Source organism: Protobothrops mucrosquamatus, unplaced genomic scaffold (genome assembly GCF_001527695.2).
Source record: "Protobothrops mucrosquamatus isolate PMUCROS unplaced genomic scaffold, P.Mucros_1.0 scaffold4729, whole genome shotgun sequence".
Lineage (NCBI taxonomy): Eukaryota > Metazoa > Chordata > Lepidosauria > Squamata > Viperidae > Protobothrops > Protobothrops mucrosquamatus.
Genome location: NW_015390621.1, coordinates 39,634 through 57,759, shown reverse-complemented (window position 1 = coordinate 57,759; position 18,126 = coordinate 39,634). Strand labels below are relative to the sequence as shown.

General features: G+C 41.0%; 1 protein-coding gene across 1 annotated transcript in view; it reads left to right on the top strand.

The window, feature by feature from the left end:
• The first annotated feature begins 577 nt into the window (after positions 1-577).
• The window catches only part of LOC107299257 (dual 3',5'-cyclic-AMP and -GMP phosphodiesterase 11A-like), a 39,640-nt gene continuing 22,091 nt past the window's right edge, over positions 578-18,126 (top strand). The window contains exon 1 of the mRNA XM_015828622.1: positions 578-1,393. Coding sequence (XP_015684108.1) covers positions 578-1,393 — 816 coding nt within the window. The remainder of the gene's footprint in view (positions 1,394-18,126) is intronic.

The window sequence follows — 18,126 nt, the reverse complement described above, 5'->3', positions numbered from 1 at the left end:
CCCCTCGCCGCCCTCATTTGTTCAGTGCTCAGCCCTCGCCGGGTTACGCAGCCGCCGTCGCCGGCGGGAGCAGTTAGTTAGTAAGCAGGGCTTGGCGCCCGTGCCCCGGAAAATCCGCGGCAACTCCGGTTGGGTGTTTGGGGAGCGGAGGGACGGGCAGAAGTCCGCGAGAAACACCTGGACGCGGGAAGGAAAGGGTGCACGTGTGTGTGTGTGTTTGCACGCGCGCGCGCGCGCGCGACCGATGTTGACACGCCGAAGTAAAACCGAGAAAGGAGGAGACGAGCTCGCCGAGGGCAGGGAAGAGGCCGATCGCTAGCGAAATAGCAGGAAATGGAGCGAAAAAGCCGAGCCTTGGCCAGCAAGGTGCAGAGCTCAACGCGGAGTTTCTTCTCCATTCGGCGGAGCGCCCTGGACGGCTTCGGATGTAGGGGTTAATGCACCTTCTCCGGGACGTGGGAATTAGCGGCTTAAGACTTCTCGCCGCCTTTATGATAAGGGAGATTGCGGCCCGAGGCATAAGTAGTAGCGCCCAAAAAAGTTCCTTGGGGGGTGGGGAAGGTGAGGCTACTGGATCATGGCAAACCCCGCCGGCTTAGACTTTGCTGCAGTGGAAGGCTTCCTGGACAGACACCCGGAGCTGGTGGAGAAGTGGCTCAAGAGGAGAACCGCCCTCCTTAGCGAAGGAGCGCCTGACTGTAGCGACGGCGGGGCGGAAAGGCAGCTAAGCAGACAGCACAACGGCCTCTCGCCTCGGAGCGGCCCCTCGTCCGCAGCCCCCCCCGGCCCGGAGCCGACGGCCGGCGGGCTGCCGCACCGAGCGTCCCAGAAAGAGCTGCGGAAAAGTTTCGCGCGCTCCAAGGCGATCCACGTGAACCTGACTTACGACGAGCACCTCCACGCCAGGACTCAGGAGCCGCTGAGCAGCGCCAGGAGAAGGGCGCTGCTGAGGAAGGCCAGCTCCCTGCCGCCCACCACGGCGCACCTGCTCAGCGCGCTGCTCGAGTCCCGGGTCAACCTGCCCCAGTGTCCGCCCACCGCCCTGGACTACAAGCGCTACCTGAAGCAGCACAACGAGCGGCAGTTCTTTCTGGAGCTCGTCAAGGACATTTCCAACGACTTGGACCTCGGCGCGCTCAGCTACAAGATCCTCATCTTCGTCTGCCTTATGGTGGACGCCGAGAGGGGCTCCCTTTTCCTGGTGGAAGGCGGCGGCGGCGGCGGGGGGAAGAAGACCTTGGTCTCCAGGGTCTTCGACGTGCACGGGGGCGCCCCGGTGCTGCCTTGCTACAGCACGGAGAACTCCAACGAGATGCAGCAGCTCTGGGGCAAAGGCGTCGTCGGTGATGTGGCCGAGCGCGGCGAGACCGTCAACGTGCCCGACGCTTACCAGGTACGGCTGCCGTTCGGCAGACCTTTCGCACGCGGTCTTAACGATAGCAGAATAACTTTATAAAACTTAAGGTCTCCAGTTATTTAGACGGTTAAAAAAAAAAAAAGCAAGCAAACAAACCAACAACACCGAAACAAAATCCTGCTGAAATTCGTTCTGTACCTATCCAGAAGGGCATCCGTGGGAAGAAATCTGTTTTAGGTGAAAGCGTAATGTCTTGCAGAAATTGAGGAGGTCTCCCCCTGGTGCCGGTTATCTGGGAACTGTTCTCCATATTTTATGGCGAGTTGCGGGGGGTGGGGGAAGAGAAATTTCATATTTATGTTTAAATATGCGTTCATGTATAAAATACAACCTGCTGTTAGAGAAGGGTGTTTGCAATCAGAGTACCAAAAAGAGGGACCCTGGCCCCTTTGTGTGTGTATTTGTATGTCTGTATGAAATTACAAGGGGTGTGTTGTGTTTGTCCCCAGACTAGCCAAAAGAAGATCCTTGTCCCTCTCTCTCTCTCTCTCTCTCTCTCTCTCTCTCTGTGTGTGTGTGTGCGCGTGAGAGAGAGAGAGAGAGAGAATATCCAGGGGTTCTGTTGTGTTTGCCATCAGAGTAACCAAAAGAGAGTGAGTGGTTCCCTTTGTGCATGTATGTGTGTGATTAAAGGATTCAGATGAGTGAGATATAGATGGCAGCAGTTGTGTAATGATTTATGGCCAAAGAATCCTGTAGATTAAACTAAAGTCTCAGATAAGTCATGCTTATTTTTTCCTCAATGGCCAATCAGAGGTAATCCATTTTATTCTTAAAACAATTAGTATTGAGAAGTTTATTCTTGCTTTGTTTGCTAAACTTAATAGGTTTCTTGATTAATAATCATTACAGTAAAAATTGGATCTCTAGGTATAGTAATCTTGGACCCATGAAGGTGCCTATCAGTGTATCCAAAGCAAAACCACAATGATGCCAAAATGACAACATGCATGTAATAACCATTATGTAAAAATAAAAGGCTCACTTTGCCCTTCTGATTGCATTTATTTGTATTTAATTCTAGCTGTAGGGATGGGATAGTTTGGCCAGTACATGGCATGTAAAGAGCACATCATGGATTTATATAAAAGCATTTTGGTTTTTATTTTTAATATTGCTAGGTATCATTCCAGAAATAATTTGGAAAAGATGCATTGGAAAATAGGGGAGTGTAAACATAGAACTCTTGTCTATAGGCATCTAGAACAGTGGTTCTCAACCTGTGGGTCGGGACCCCATTTGGGGTCGAAAGACCATTTCATGGGGGTCGCCAAGCAAGGCTGTCCGCCATTTTTTTGTCCGCCATTTTTTTCCCCTTTTCCGGCGGGTGCCTTACCTCCCTTGGGCTGGGCCAGCTGGTGGTCGGCCTGCTCTGTCTCTGCCGCTTGCCAGCTATGCCTCGGCCGGCGCAGGGGGCGGAACCACGCATGCGCGGCGCTCCCGGGCAGAGAAAGTCCTCGACTTACGACCAGTTGGGTAGTCCTCGACTTACGACCGATTTAGTCCTCGATTTACGACCGGTTGGGGTCACGGCATTAAAAAGGTTGAGAACCACTGATCTAGAAGAAGCAAGGGACAAAACATCAATTGCAACTTAAGCTCTACTCTACTGTTCATGCCTTGATGTCACAAAGCAAAGGTAGTGTTCTCACATCAACATGATCAGCAGCATCAGGAGCAGATATCTATGTCTTTTGAGATTAACTTTTTAAAGCAGCCATCTCTATTCCCAGGATCACATGCTGTTCTCTGCAGCTAACATATCCCAGGAAAAGATTTGACTGCTTTAAAGAGGTGCAGATAAATTCACATACCCCTTTTGAAACTGAATCCAAAACCTTGCACAGAACTACTTTTTAATCCTTGGTTTAATGATCCTTAATATGATATTTGCTTTTTTAAAATGCTTTGTACATTATGTAGATGTTTTCATTGACCCTGTGAATTCTTATCAACCTCCTGGTTATTTGTACAGACAAATCCACTTGTAGAAAAAAACAGGTTTCCTTTATGTGGTTGACACAGGGACCGATTAATAAAGACATTATTAGGTGGACGTGCCTAGATTAGTATATAGGAAGTGCTAGTAAAATATGAGAAGCTGGCTCAGTTGATCCTCCTTAGCAGGAAGAAAGACAGTCTTGTAAAGGGATATTATTATACCATACCTCTAGAATTATAATTGGCAATAAATTAAATCTGATCAATGAAAACACTTTTTTATGTAGAACAGACAAGATAGTTGGCTAGAATAAGTGGCTTTCATGTAGATTACCCTTATAGTAAAGGGACTGGAAGGGCTATATCTTGATTTTTCTGTAAATCACCATCCAGAACACATTGTTTTACTTTTGGCTTCTTATTGTTTAGTAATCTGTATTAAGTCATTTTCACTCCCAAATATAGTTTGTTTTCCTAAATGCAGATAGTATGTACTATTATGTACTATTAAGTCATTTCCAACTCTTAGCAATCACGCAGCTACATTTTCTCCATGATGATCTATTCTTAGCCTGTTCTTTCAGGTCTTCCAATGGTGCACTTATCACCATTGTAACTGAATCCATCCACCTTGCTGCTGGTAACCTTCTTCTCTTTCCTTCTATCTCCCCCAGTATTCTTCACCAGAGAGCTAGATCTTGGCACAATGTGTCCAAAGTAGAATGATTTGAGCCTAGTCATTTAGTCCTCGAGTAAGAACTCTGGGTTCATTTGTTCAATGGTGTATTTATTTTCTTGGTTGTACTTGTAAATTTAGACTTATTAGTTAGAAGGCTGACTAGTCTGTGAAGTTACTTGTATAGAGCTAGCTATTCCTATTCTACTTATAATTTTAATAGATAAAATTGTGGGAAGCAATATGAAACTTAAACACATTTATTTACTGACTGATAGTCTCACTGTGAATGTAGGCGCTCCTGCTTTAAGAGACAGAAAGGAACAGATGGATTACAAAATACTTGCGATTAAGATCTGGGGCAAGTTACAATATTTATTAAATCTGTTCTGCCGTATGTTCATTTTTTATAAGGTCAATTGTTAGGACTTGGCTTTTCATCTAATAGAATAAGGTCATTGATTTAACCCAACTCTATAGCATACTCTCTGTGTTATTCTTGTTTTGGAACTATATCAAGACTCATTTGTCTCTAATTATTCACCTGCTTCTACACAAAGAGCTGTGGTCTTAGATCTTAGTCAGAGATTCACTGTGGAAGGAAACTGCTGTATATGATAATTTATCAAAACTGCTTTCTTCTCCTGAAAGCTGAGTGCTTGATCAATTTTATAGCTTTTTTCTCCTTGCTAAAAGTAAACCTGTGGATTTACTTCTGTCGCTATTGTTTGTAACAAGTAGCATTATGTTTATTAAAAAGTGTTTGGTTTGACTAAAAAGGACAAATGTTGCTAGGTCAAGCAATATGAGCTTTCCTATCATAAGGAGTATGGAATTACTCTACATCAGGGGAAGGAATTTTGCTCAAAAATTTTCTGTTCTACTAAAAATAGCTGGGTTCCAATAATAACATGATTACAATGGCAAAAGAAAGACCAAATTTGGATCTTCATTGTGGCCATTGTTTCCATCCAAACATCAGCGTACTCACTTCTTATATGTCACACTACATCTCTGTTGTGATTAGTGTATTACTTCCTTGCAGGTAACCAGATAGTGCCTGGATTGCAAAAATCTAACCCAGCTTAGTGTCCTTTCAGTGCATTGTTGTTGCCCAGTGCGTATGGAGGACTGAGTTATTAGCAGTGCTTTTTTTCTAAAAAAAAAAAAAAAAGGTGCCGGAACTCACACACGTCATACAACCCGCCTTGCCTACCCTACAAGGTTCCATCCAAAAAAGGTGCCGGAACTCTGTTCTGGGCGTTCTATGAGAAAAAAAGCCCTGGTTATTACTAAGTAAATTTCTACCATGGGGCACTTATAGATACTGACACAATTGAGTACAATAGCTAAAAGACAGAAAATAACTAAACTTAATAGGCAAATACCAAAATACTTTACTGAGATGACAAAGGTCTAATGCTAATGTATAGGATTGGTATACCTAGTCCAGTGATAATAGTGAAAAGGAACAGGTATGATCAGGAAATAGAAACCAAGTTTCAGTTTTTACAAGAGAAATTCAGCAATTTAGGAATATTTGTTTTGAAAAGAAAAAAGTGGAAAAAGAAATTACCATAGACATCTGTTCCTAAACACTGTTAAGTCAAACAGGTAAAACGTCTTATGAAATCGTCCCACAAGTTTCACCCTTATGCATTATAGGGTAACTATAAATCCTCAACATGCAGTTTCCATTGTGATACGTATTTTGTCACTTGCCCCTTATCTTTTGTAGTCACTTATGGACATGACATCATAGAAAATAAAGACTATTATCTATTGCTTCAGAATATAGGAAATAAAATAATAGATTTAAGTTACAGGGAAGTAGATTTTTTTAATGTTGGGGGAGATAATATCCAAATATTTGGAGCAGTTAATAAGGAAAGAGCAGGAAATAAAACAATTATCTTGGAGAGAGAGTAGGTTCCATTTTACTGAATGTAGTCAGATGGAACTAGTCAATTTTGTCACATGGATGCCTTCTTTTAAATTTCTGCACTTTGATAGACAGTTGGTTTTAATGGACCCTTTCAAACCGTTACATTCCACAAATTTAATTTTAACTCCCATTTTTCCTACTATTAGTTCTGTAGAGCTACCAGCAAAGAGTTCGTTTTTTGTACCTCTTTGCTGCCATTGCCACCCACAGATCTGCAGTCGAAAATGATAGGGTTTTTTTTCCCCAGAAAAGAAATTAAGTTAAATGACAGAATAGTTGTGTAGTGATGCTCGGAGATATTGTGAATTCTTTGTCTGAAGGCATCTTTAGCACCTACAAAAATAAGAATTAACCCTTTACCTTATAGGTAGTTTCTAGTCAGCTCACACCGACTCTCAATACACTAAGAGATAAATGAAATATTAAAAGAATCACAGATTTGAAGAAGTCTCAGAATCGCAGAGTGGTCAATGAAGGAAACCAGGTACTCTTTGTTTTGTTTTTATTGGGTGTTTGTTTGAATATTGTTATGAATCTAACCCTATGTTGTTACTTTAAAGGAATTTTATAGAATTTGACACTCTTTCCTCTCCTACTTAACATCTACATGGAACTGCTAGGAAAGTTCATCCAGGGACTTGGGTTTAGGTATCATCAATATGATACATCCAGTGGTGGGATTCAAATACGTGAACAACCGGTTCTCTGTGTGGATGCCGCTTCCGGAAGTCCATTCTGGGCCTGGGCAACAAAAAATTAACTACCGGTTCTGCCTAACTGGTGTGAACTGGCTGAATCCCACCAATGGATACATCTCAACCCTTGGTCATCCAAGTGATACTGTCAGTGTTTCGTCTCAGTATCTGGAGACTATGAGGATCTGTATAGAGAGGAATAAGCTTAGTCATAATCCTGATGAAACTGAGTAGCAGTTCCACAGATTTTTCATCTTCTAGATGAGGCCATTCTCCCTAATCAGAAATGCTATGCAATCTGAGGCTCCTCATGGAATCATAGTTCCAGCTTGAGGGGTAGGTGACAGTCGTGGTTAGGAGGGCCTTTGCACATATCCTTCTTGTGTGCTAATTATACCTGTCCCTGGATTTGGAGGCCTTGCTCATGGTCATCCATACTTCGGTGAACTCTTGCTTGAATTAGTGTAACATGCTCTACATGAAGCTGTATTTGAGGACAACTCAGAAGCTTTGGCTAGTCCAGGATACAGTAGCATGAGTAGTTTTGAGTGTGCCTCGATATATCTGTGTAGCACCACTACTGCATGAATTGCATTGGCAAATATTTTGCCTTCTCCAGGGAGGCTACCTTGTTTTTTCTTTGTCTTCTTTGAACTTCTTTTTTTTAAATAGAAGCCAGCATTGTATTTAACCCTCCCTGGGACCTAAATTTATCTTCTCTATCCCATGTAGAATGTTATGCACAATGTTTCATCTGAGGGTCATTTTGATTTTTTCCACTGCATTTCATTTTTTCTTACTTAGTTTTTCATATATTCTTGACAGGATTTGCCATCAGAGTGATAGATAATATGAGGCTCAAGGCTCTGTGAAGCACGTGACATATCAGCCTAATATTTTATGAAGTGCCAGAAAGGACAAAAGAAAGAATGAATACATAAAGATTCAAAATCAAGAGAGCAGAAACTATTACATCAGAATACACCTTGGTTCAGTCTTTCACAACTGTTTATCCTGGAGGAAACCTTGCAATATAATGTTCTGTTCTCAAGAAATCCCTGCATTAAAAAATATCTCCACAGCTAGCATTGCACAGTATATTAAGTTTAAAAAGCACTGTTTAAAAAGCAATGTTTTTTTTTTACAAACTCTCACAGAACCCCTAGTGAACCAGTGAAAGCCTGCCTTCGCCTTGGTCTAACGCAGTTCTACTCTGATAAATTATTAAGAATTTTTATGCTCGATGCCCTTGCTCATTGTAGTAAGTTTCATTTGATCTAATGTACTCCTGGAAAAGCCAATATATTTCTATGCGCCCTGCATTTCACATATGAATGTTGTTTTTAGATAATCAAAGAAAAGGCTTTATTTTTTGTCAACTGGCAATTTTTAGTATGCCACAATTTTATATTTTAGCCCAGAGGTCCCCAACCTTTTGGGCACCAGGGACCGGTTCAGTGAAGAGAGGTTTTTCCACGGACCAGAGGGGTTTTGTGTGCTGCCTGCATCTCGCCGATGGGGCTTTGCTTGTTTGTGTGGCCTGGTTGCTGGCATGCTGCGGCCCGGTTCTGGTCTACGGACCGGGGATTGGAGACCCCTGTTCTAGCCCCTTAACAGATATAGTAGAACTGACAGTTATCTAAATAAGAGGAAATACTGTGTACAAAAAATGAAGAGGTTTAGTTTAGAAGGACTCTTTAGTATTGAATAAACACAAATGAACAAGAGATGTTGTTATTCAGATCATTGTTAATCTCATATTAAAAATTAATAGCAATTGTTATTTTTTTAAAATATCCTTTAGTACTGAACACAGCTAATTGCTTATCCACGAAATGAATATATAATCAGAATAACAGGTAGATATGGGGAGAAGGTTTCATATTTTCATTTTTCCATGAGGTTTAGAAGAATAATGATATTGAAAATAAAGCTTAAATGTTTTGGAAGAACAAACATTTCAGCATTGCTGATACCTAAAGACATATTGGCAAAAATAAAAAATCCCAAATTCTATCTTCTGCCCAGGATAGTTATTTAAATTTAAACTTTAAATACGCCTCATGACGTAAATATGTTTTAGGATGCTAAGTTTAGAATAATAGAGTATGTTATCTTCTATTGATAAGATAATAAATATTAATGTTGAATATTTAGTATTCCACAGAAAAATTGATAGACTTGGACACATTTTCCCATTTTTAAACCATCTGTTTTTCTTCCTCAAATCCTGATGAGTTTGACACTGAAACCATCACAGGTTTTACACTTGATTCAGTTAGATTTGGATTATATTTCTGCTGGCATATGAAATTGTTTCAGAGACAGGTGAAATAAAGTGTACAAAAATATTCATGGCAAAAGGATTTCTTTATGTACATATTTTAGAAAGCAGTTCATTTGTGTATCAATATAAATATCAATTGATCCAGGATCATTAAAGTGATTACTAATAAAGAGAAAACTCTTTGGAAACTATTTGATACTGATCTCATATTAAGGAGCATAAAACTCCTGGAATCTTATGTATGGTGTTTCTTTCCTTTAGGAGCTTGATTTACTACATATACCCAGCCTAAATCAGTGGTTCTTAAACTGTTTGGCCCAATATTTTTCTGGTCTCAAATAATGTTATTATGCCCACAAAAATACCCAAACTCTGTTATTTCACGCCACATCTTCATGACAGCAATCCGAAAATGGATTCTTGACTCACTGAAAAGCAATTACAAATTGCCCCATTACTCTCACATTATCCCCAAATTACACCCCTAGGGGGAATTACACCCCAGTTTAAGGACCACTAACCTAAATGGTTGATTTACCAATACATTTTATACATAGTGTAGGTAATAATATGCATGCCTGTAGAATTATAAAATGGATTGGACTACACACCATGCATAACGAGCAATTACGTTTAAAGTAATAATAAACCTTCCTTCTACTCACCTGCTTTTTGCTAGAAAACTTGCTTTACAACAGGGGGCAAAGAAAATGAAATGTTTTTTGTGTCATTGGTCCATTTCTTCCACATATCATTCCTCCTATCCACTCATGAAATTTCAGAGTGCAGTTTGAATGACTTATTAAATCTGGGTCACAATCATTCACACACATGTCTGTGGATGTACACACCTCTATTGCTTTTGATTGCCAGTAAGCGTAAGCAGTGCTTTTTTTCTAAAAAAAAAAAAAAAAGGTGCCGTAACTCACACATGTCATACAACCCGCCTTGCCTACCCTATAAGATTCCATCCAAAAAAGGTGCCGGAACTCCGTTCTGGGCGTTCTATGAGAAAAAAAGCTCTGAGCGTAAGTAGTTTAAATTTGGCCTTGATGCTGTTTGTTGCTGGTACTTATGAGAGACAATATTGTTTAGCCAACACATTTCGACCTAATATAAAAGATAACAATCAAAACAGTATACTTCGGTACTTTAATTATAACACAGTGATAAAAATAGAATCGTCGACACGAAATATCATTCTAACCGTTAATTTGGACATCACAACCCCAATTTTGTTTTACCGAGTGGGTCAAATGAAAGAACCCCACTACTTAATGTTGACGACAAGGTAAAAAAAAAAAAAAACACTTAGGTTTGAACTGAACTACTATGGTTGGAATAGGGCATCTTCTAATGGAGTTGTTGTAGCTCCTCCTCTCTATTTAAAACATTATTGCAGAGGTTGTTACTAACATGGATGTTTCATAATAGCTCACATTATTCCTAGTTGCATTCTTCTAATTATATCTTGACACAGGCAGTGGGTACCTGTAAAATCTTAACAAAGGACAATGCTTTTGAAATTCAGTGATTTTGAAGCAGATTTACACTTTTTAGATTTGTCTTCTCCAATCAGTTTGGTCATTGAAATTATGGGGACTGATCCAACAAAGGAGAGAGCAAGAAATTGAAAAAAAAAACAGCAATTCATAGGAAATGGCTTTTAAAAAGTAGGGAAAGAAAAAAACATTCTGTAAATATTTATCCACTGTGGATAAAACATTATTTTTCTCCCCAGGCAACATGGGTATCCTAAAGGGCTATGAAATAAATATTCTATGTGTCAAGAAACAAATATGTAGTACAAGACATATTAACTCTCCAATTTATTGAAACAGACTACAACAACATAAACCTTGAAAAAGCTTGATAACATTTTCCCTTCCTTTCCTCTTATTCCCAAAAAAGTCAAGATGGGACAGTATTGAGATTCTATATTGCACTTTTCTGTTTTCCTGAACTAAGCTTTTGTTTTACTCATGGTGGTCACATATTTTCTTCTCAACCATCTTTGTTTCCCTCTGCAAAATTTTTTCAAACAGGATATAAGAACCTCAGCATTGCTTTAAAAAATATTATTCAAGGAAGCATTAAAAACAGCATCTGCATTTGTGGTTCACAATCATGTCTTCATTCTGCTGCAAGTGTTAAAAAAATTTCCTCATAGGTATAGTTGAAAGTAGCTTGGAGATTGTAACTGAACAGAATGCAACAATAAGGCTCCCATCCTTAACATTCTTCGAAGATCGGCTTGAATTTCAACTTTTCATTGATGATGCTGATAACAGTTTCAGATGTCAGCATATAGAAGCAGTTCTAGGATGTATCTGCTGGTATTTTAAGATATACCCAGGAGGGGGAGTTCTTAGCGTCCCTTGACTGGGATAATTATGTTAAGTGGAGATATGGGAAATCCATTTAGTGGCACCATGATTTTGGAATATAATTTCCCTGAAGGACAGGCTAATACCTGACTCATCCCCAGCCTTTCGGCTCTAGCTGAACACTTGCTTTTTTTCTTATGTTCAAAATGTAGCATTCAGAGCCAGATCATGCTTTTGATCACTTAAGTGCCTTTCTATTAGGGATTCTTGTTAATTTAATTTAATTTAATTAATTTATATCCTACCTTTACCATTTTTATAAATAACTCAAGATGGCGAATATACACAATACTCTTTCCTCTTCCTATTTTCCCCACAACAACAATTCTGTGAGGTAAATTAGACTGAGAGAGAAGGACTGGCTCATCATGCCTAAGGCGAGACTAGAATTCACTGTATATTTTATTTGGTGACTTGTAAAGTGCAGTGGGATCCTCTGGATAGCAGGCAGATTTAAGGATATGGTGCATAAATAGCAATAACACTTATATACTGCTCCATAGTGCTTTAGAGTACTCTCTGAGTGGTTTACAAATATCAGCATATTGTCCCCAGCAATCTGGGTCCTCATTTTACCGATCTTGGAAGGATGGAAGGCTGAGTCAACCTTGAGCCAATCAGGATCAAACTCCAGACTGTGGGCAGAGTTTACCTGCAATACTACATTCTAACCACTTCGCCACCAGTGGTTAGAATAATAATGTATTTTCTATTAATATGACCATTACAGTTTATTTGGTTTTGTTTTGCTGTAACTGTACAATGTATAGGCAATTTCCAATCCCTTTTATTTTCTCTTTTAAATCAGAAAAAAGTAATATTTGGGCTTATATTATATTTCACACTGACTTGTTTCATGCAATCAAATCTGAAAATCTATTTGATAACAGTAAAAGATCCAGACAACTGTAATTCAAGAAAGAGGGAAAGGAGAAAACAAAAATAAATTCCTTGTACTTAATATAGAATTCAAAGCTTGGTCTCCTCCATAGGAGCTCCCCCAGTTATGTTAGTTTCATCATTTAGGGTTACTTCCCTTTCCCTTTGGGGGTGTTAAAAAAGGTCCATTGTTTGTTTAAAGCAAAGTAAGAGTCTTTCTCTCTCTCATTCTCTTTTTTAGTGTTACAGCAGTACATTTCATATTACCAGTGAGAAACACACCTGTATATATACTCTAGTCAGACTTGCATATCTCAGAGATACCATAAGCTAGCCTGTTGCCACTATCAGGAGAGCAAAACATACTTAAGTGATTAATGGTTGGAATCACAGTACCTTTTGCACTAGGAAAAGAAAATGCTATATGAGTATTAATTTCCACATTAATGCTGTATATAACAACTCTTCTGCAATGGATTGATTTCTCCCCTCCCCCATTTTGCTGCAAGCATGACTAAAACCTGAATGCATGCTGACGTAAAAGGCAATCCACTTCATTTGTGTATTGATTTTGTCATTTTGACTAGTGAAATGGCAAAGCCCCTGCCTTTATGCAGTATGAGTATGGCATACTACCGGTAGTTGTAAGTCATTTAAAGGCCAAGTACTGGGAAACGTAGCACTTCTGCATTTTTAGAGGCATATTATAATTTGAAGAAATAAATTTTCCTGAAAAATAAAATAAAAGGCAATGTTTGCAGCTCCCTTTTTATGTGAATGCTATGTTTCATACTAGCAACTGAGTTTTCTTTGGGGAAAAAAGAGACTCTTTACCATCTTCAAAAAGAAAATATCTCTTACACACTGTTCAGTGATGTAATCAAAGTATAGGAGACATATAGCATTTTATTGACTTAAAAGAAAAGAAAACCTTAGAAACCTTAATGCATTCTCTTCAAAGAATTCATTTAAACATCTCCATAGTATTAACTAAATATATTTCAATCTGTTCTGCTTATCTTTGGTAATTGGTTTATTAAGAACTTCCTGTGTTGATCTATAAGTTTGGTGAACTGTCTTGTGTTTAAATATTTTTCAGTTTGTTCTGGATTTGGTATCTGTTTGTTGTATACAGTAATAATAGAATAATATTTTATTTAATATTTAATAAATTGATGTATCTTCTCCATTGTTGAAACATCTGTTATTACATTTGTCTTCTTTTTTCCACTTGATAAGCCAAGTTTGTTACATTTTGCTACCATTTATATCCATTAAATCCAGTTGGTAAAAAATCACTTTGATCCTTTGTGCTGCATCTAAAAGTGGATTCTGCTTATATCTTATTTCTATAGTAGTTGTTTTGGTTCATTTACTAATATAGCTTTCTGATTTAATAGCAGTTTTTATTTGATTCTAAGGAAATAAAGATCTTCTCATAAATGATTTGCTAGAATTCATCAGAGTTAAACTAGCTTGGAAGAAGCTGTTTGGTATATGTTGATATTTTAGTTTAATATCTTCTTGCTGTAATGATAAACCATTAAGTCTGCACATTTTCCAGGCAAAGAGTTCCTCTGTGTAAACTGATAATTACTGGATTATGATCTGCTAAGTGAAAGGTGCATTTTCTACATTTATAAGGTTAGTAAGCAATGAGCAAGAAATCCAAAGCAAATCTATTCTTGGATACGTTTTATGAACAAAAAAATCATAAGCAAATTTCTTTTTTAAGGGATATTTGTATCTATGTGCATTTGAGGGACAGAATAGCAAAATATCATCTGAGATTTGGGGGGAATTTGGCCAAAGTCCTTTTAGATGATCTACATTTGTTGAAATATAAAGAAGGGATTCTGTTGCTATATGTAAGAATGAAACCTCTTCCACTGCAAACTCAAGAAGAAATTGAAAAAAAACCCCATAAGATTTTGTTTATGATAATTTAGAGCATAAATTGAAACAATTGTTATTTTCCCATGTTTGTCCTTAGAATGAAATTCTTTGTCTTGCATTTGTTTTTTTCCAGAGTCCATGGTAAGTTTCTCACATATATGAGTACTCCATGTAAGGCCACAGATTTTTAACATAAGTTGTATACCTTCTAATAAATTAATACTTTTTAATACAAATTTTTGAAGATATATAATTTATACATTATCAATAAAGGAGAATATTTGTAGCTTAGAATTGAAATGAAGGTCCTTAGTGCTTCCAGAACTTGTTTGCTTTCTTGAAGATGTTTCATTACCCAAACTAAATCACATCATTAGTGCTAGTGCTAGTAACATCACTAGCACTGACAATGTTACCTAGTTTATGTAATGAAGTGTCTGCAACGAAACAACAAGCTCAGAGAGCACCAAGGACCCCTCAGTTTGTACATAACCTTTTATTACTTTCAGAAAACCCTTTCCTTTCAAATACACTACTCAGTCCATTGATATTAGTTGAAAATACTTACATAACTCAAGTAGGGTGCGAAGGGATGCATGTGTGGTAGGTAAGGAAATGAAATGATAACCAAAATGAGTCGAGTAATAATTCTGTTTATATCTATCTGCCAATTTCCTTGACGTAAGAGGAAACAAGTTAGAATCAGACTAAATTTGTAAATGTTGCTAAAAACTGTTAGCAGCTGTCAATGTTTGCACTTCTATGGTTTTCTTCTTGCATCAGCAGAAANTGAATAATCCCCCCGAAGGAGATGCCTCAGGTGGAAGCTCCTCATCTTCTGAAAAGGCAATCTCGGGTGGTTCCTCCTCATAAGGAGATGAGTAACCACTCCCTGAGGACTGGGTCGGAGAGTCAGGCCCCCCGGTCGCCAGGCACTCCATGGGGGAGTCTCCTGAGAGATTGGACAAGTTAGTGGCTGTTGGTTCAGGCGGGCGTGAGCGCTGCGTCAGAGCCCTATCCACCACCTTAGTCAATAATGCCTCCAGACGCCCGTCCGAGAATATGTCCCCTATGTCAGGGCCCCTAGGTAAGGTGGGCGTTAGAGAAGCGACGGGCTCAGGGGTGACGTCCGAATTGGCGGCATGATCGGCTGAGGCGGAGGATAGAGTTGACGCCGCCGGCATGCCTGGAATGGACCATACTCCCTGACTAGGAGCCGGTGGACCCAGAGGTAGCTCCATCTCGCTGGCCACCATGCTATCCAAATTTATTTGGGCCTGCCTCTGTGCCCTGGAGAACTCCTTCTCCAGGGCCTGGTGCCTACGGCTGGCTTGCTTTTCCGCCAACTTGGAGGGCTTCTTACTTATGTGCTTGGTCTTGGCCTTGCACTTGCCTGCTGCCTTCTGGGTAGAAGGTGGATTGCAGCCGTAACCGGGAGGCAGAGGAGTCGTGCCTGGGGACTGAGGCAGCGAGGGTCGCTCCATCCCGTTTGAGCTATCTCAGAATCAAAGCCGAGATAAAAGCTCTGGCAGGCAAGTCGTTGGCGGAAGCGGTATCGGAGCAAGTGCGTGGACTGCCCCCCTGGTCACCCGACCAATGATTCTCTCTGGACTATGGTCACGGTAGTTGAGGCGGAGCCGAAGGCATGTTTGGAACCACTAGTTGGGCTCCTCCCGGAGGCCTTAGGTGACCAGGCGATGTGCACCAGAAAGGAAAAATGGAGCCACAGTACCAGGACGCCCCAGATGCCCCTGAGGCCTGGAATAATTTAAAAGCGCGATGGCGGCTACCGGGGTGAAGTGAACAGTGAACACCCACCAGGTTAAATCCTACCCAGAGCCCGTAATGCAATTTGCCTCGTGAGAATTTTGCTGGCAGGCCCGCTAGGCCTGAAAATACTTCTGACTAGCCTAAAATGGCCGCCCTCTGTTGAGCAAGTGAGGGAGTGTATTCCCCCCAACGCTGTTGAACAGATCTTCTATGCAGCCTTGTTCCAAGGCACCCCAAAAGGACAGATCACGACCCAGTAGGTTAATGAGGTGCCCAGGGAAAACGAAACAGCGCTAGCAGTCAATGAGCTAAGATAGAAAGGCTGAGGCAAGAAGAATTTGTCGCCAAATTGCATCCAAAATGGCGGCCGCAACTTTGGGGAGGCTCAAAAACGGGCCTCCAAGATCCCCAACCACTTGTTGTAGGTCCAGGGGGTGATGTAGGGCTCGGGAAATTCTGCTCCGGGCTGTATCCGCAGGACTGAATATTTTTGTAAAGTAAAGGCAACGGGTGAAAATGCGGCCAAAATGGCGGCCGCAACTTTGTGGGGGTTCGAAATAGAGTTCCGACACCCCCAACGCACTGTCAGAGGTCCTTGGAACTGAGTAAGTCCCAGAGGAGTCTCTAAAAGAATGCTAGCTGGAAGGGTTTTTATTTGTTGAATTTTTAAAAACGCCAAAAATGCGGCCAAAATGGCGGCCGCGACTTCTGGGAGGCTGAAAAAGGCCTCCGATAACCCTGACGATCTACCAGAGACCCTGTGGGACAAAAGAAGTCCCAAAAGGAAACTCTAATAGAACGCTAGCTGCAAGGAGGAAGTGAGGAATTTAGTTAGAAAACTTTCAAAAACGCCGAAAATGCGGCCAAAATGGCGGCCGCGAGTTTTCGATCGGCTGAAGGAACCTCGACAGGCCTGAAAGGGGCCTGAGAGGAGTCTGGTCTTGCCTTTTTCCCCCAAAGATCCCTGAGGGGAAAAACTGGGCAGGTGGAGGACAAGATCAGCAAGTGGTCTCTGCTGATCTTCAACCTCCCCCCCCCCACGTTGGTTATAAAATTTGGGAGGAATGAGGGCAAGGTGATTCCACCCCCCCTTCACCCCTCACCCCCCAAACAAGCTGTTATCAGCCTGAGGGAAGCTACACCAATCACTAATTAAATATCGAACTTTTAGAAATAGCCAATATGAGAATGAGACTTCACCAATGGTAGTTTTTTTGTCTAACCTGATCTAGCAGAGAGCCAAGCCAAAAGAGTCATCAAGAGCGGAGACCAAGTTAAGACTGGGTTACCAGTAGGAAGGGGCGTGACAAGTTTTGCATACTTGGTCTCAAGAGCAGGCAGACAAAGGAAACCCATTGGTGGAGTCTCCGTCTCCTGTACTGGAGAAAGGAGAAAACAAAAATAAATTCCTTGTACTTAATATAGAAACCAAAGCTTGGTCTCCTCCATAGGAGCTCCCCCAGTTATGTTAGTTCCATCATTTAGGGTTACTTCCCTTTCCCTTTGGGGGTGTTAAAAAAGGTCCATTGTTTGTTTAAAGCAAAGTAAGAGTCTTTCTCTCTCTCATTCTCTTTTTTAGTGTTACAGCAGTACATTTCATATTACCAGTGAGAAACACACCTGTATATGTACTCTAGTCAGACTTGCATATCTCAGAGATACCATAAGGTAGCCTGTTGCCACTATCAGGAGAGCAAAACATACTTAAGTGATTAATGGTTGGAATCACAGTACCTTTTGCACTAGGAAAAGAAGCTGCCGCCGCAGCATTGGACCGAGTCGTGCCTTTGCGGCCTCTGACCCGACGTAGATCTCGACCAGCTCCTTGGTTTACCGAGGGGCTGAGAGAGATGAAACGTCGGAAAAGACGCCTAGAGAGCAGTTGGAGGGCCAGCCGAACCGAATCCGATTGAGCACAGGTAAGGATACATCTTAGATCCTACCTTGTGGCGATGAGGGAGGCTAGGACTAACTACTATGCCTTACTCATTGCGTCATCAGATAATCGCCCGGCCGCCCTCTTCAGGGTGACCTGCTCTCTCCTTCAATTGGAGGGGGGGACCCCCTGGAGGGGAGGGCCGAGGATTTTGCGCAGTATCTGTATGACAAAGTCGCGCGGATCCGAGAAGGCTTAGACTCTGACTGGTTGGCCCAGGGGGAGGAGACGGGAGCAGGTCTTGAGACGGTTGTATGGGAGGAGTTTGACTCTGTTGCTCCTGAAGATGTGGACAGG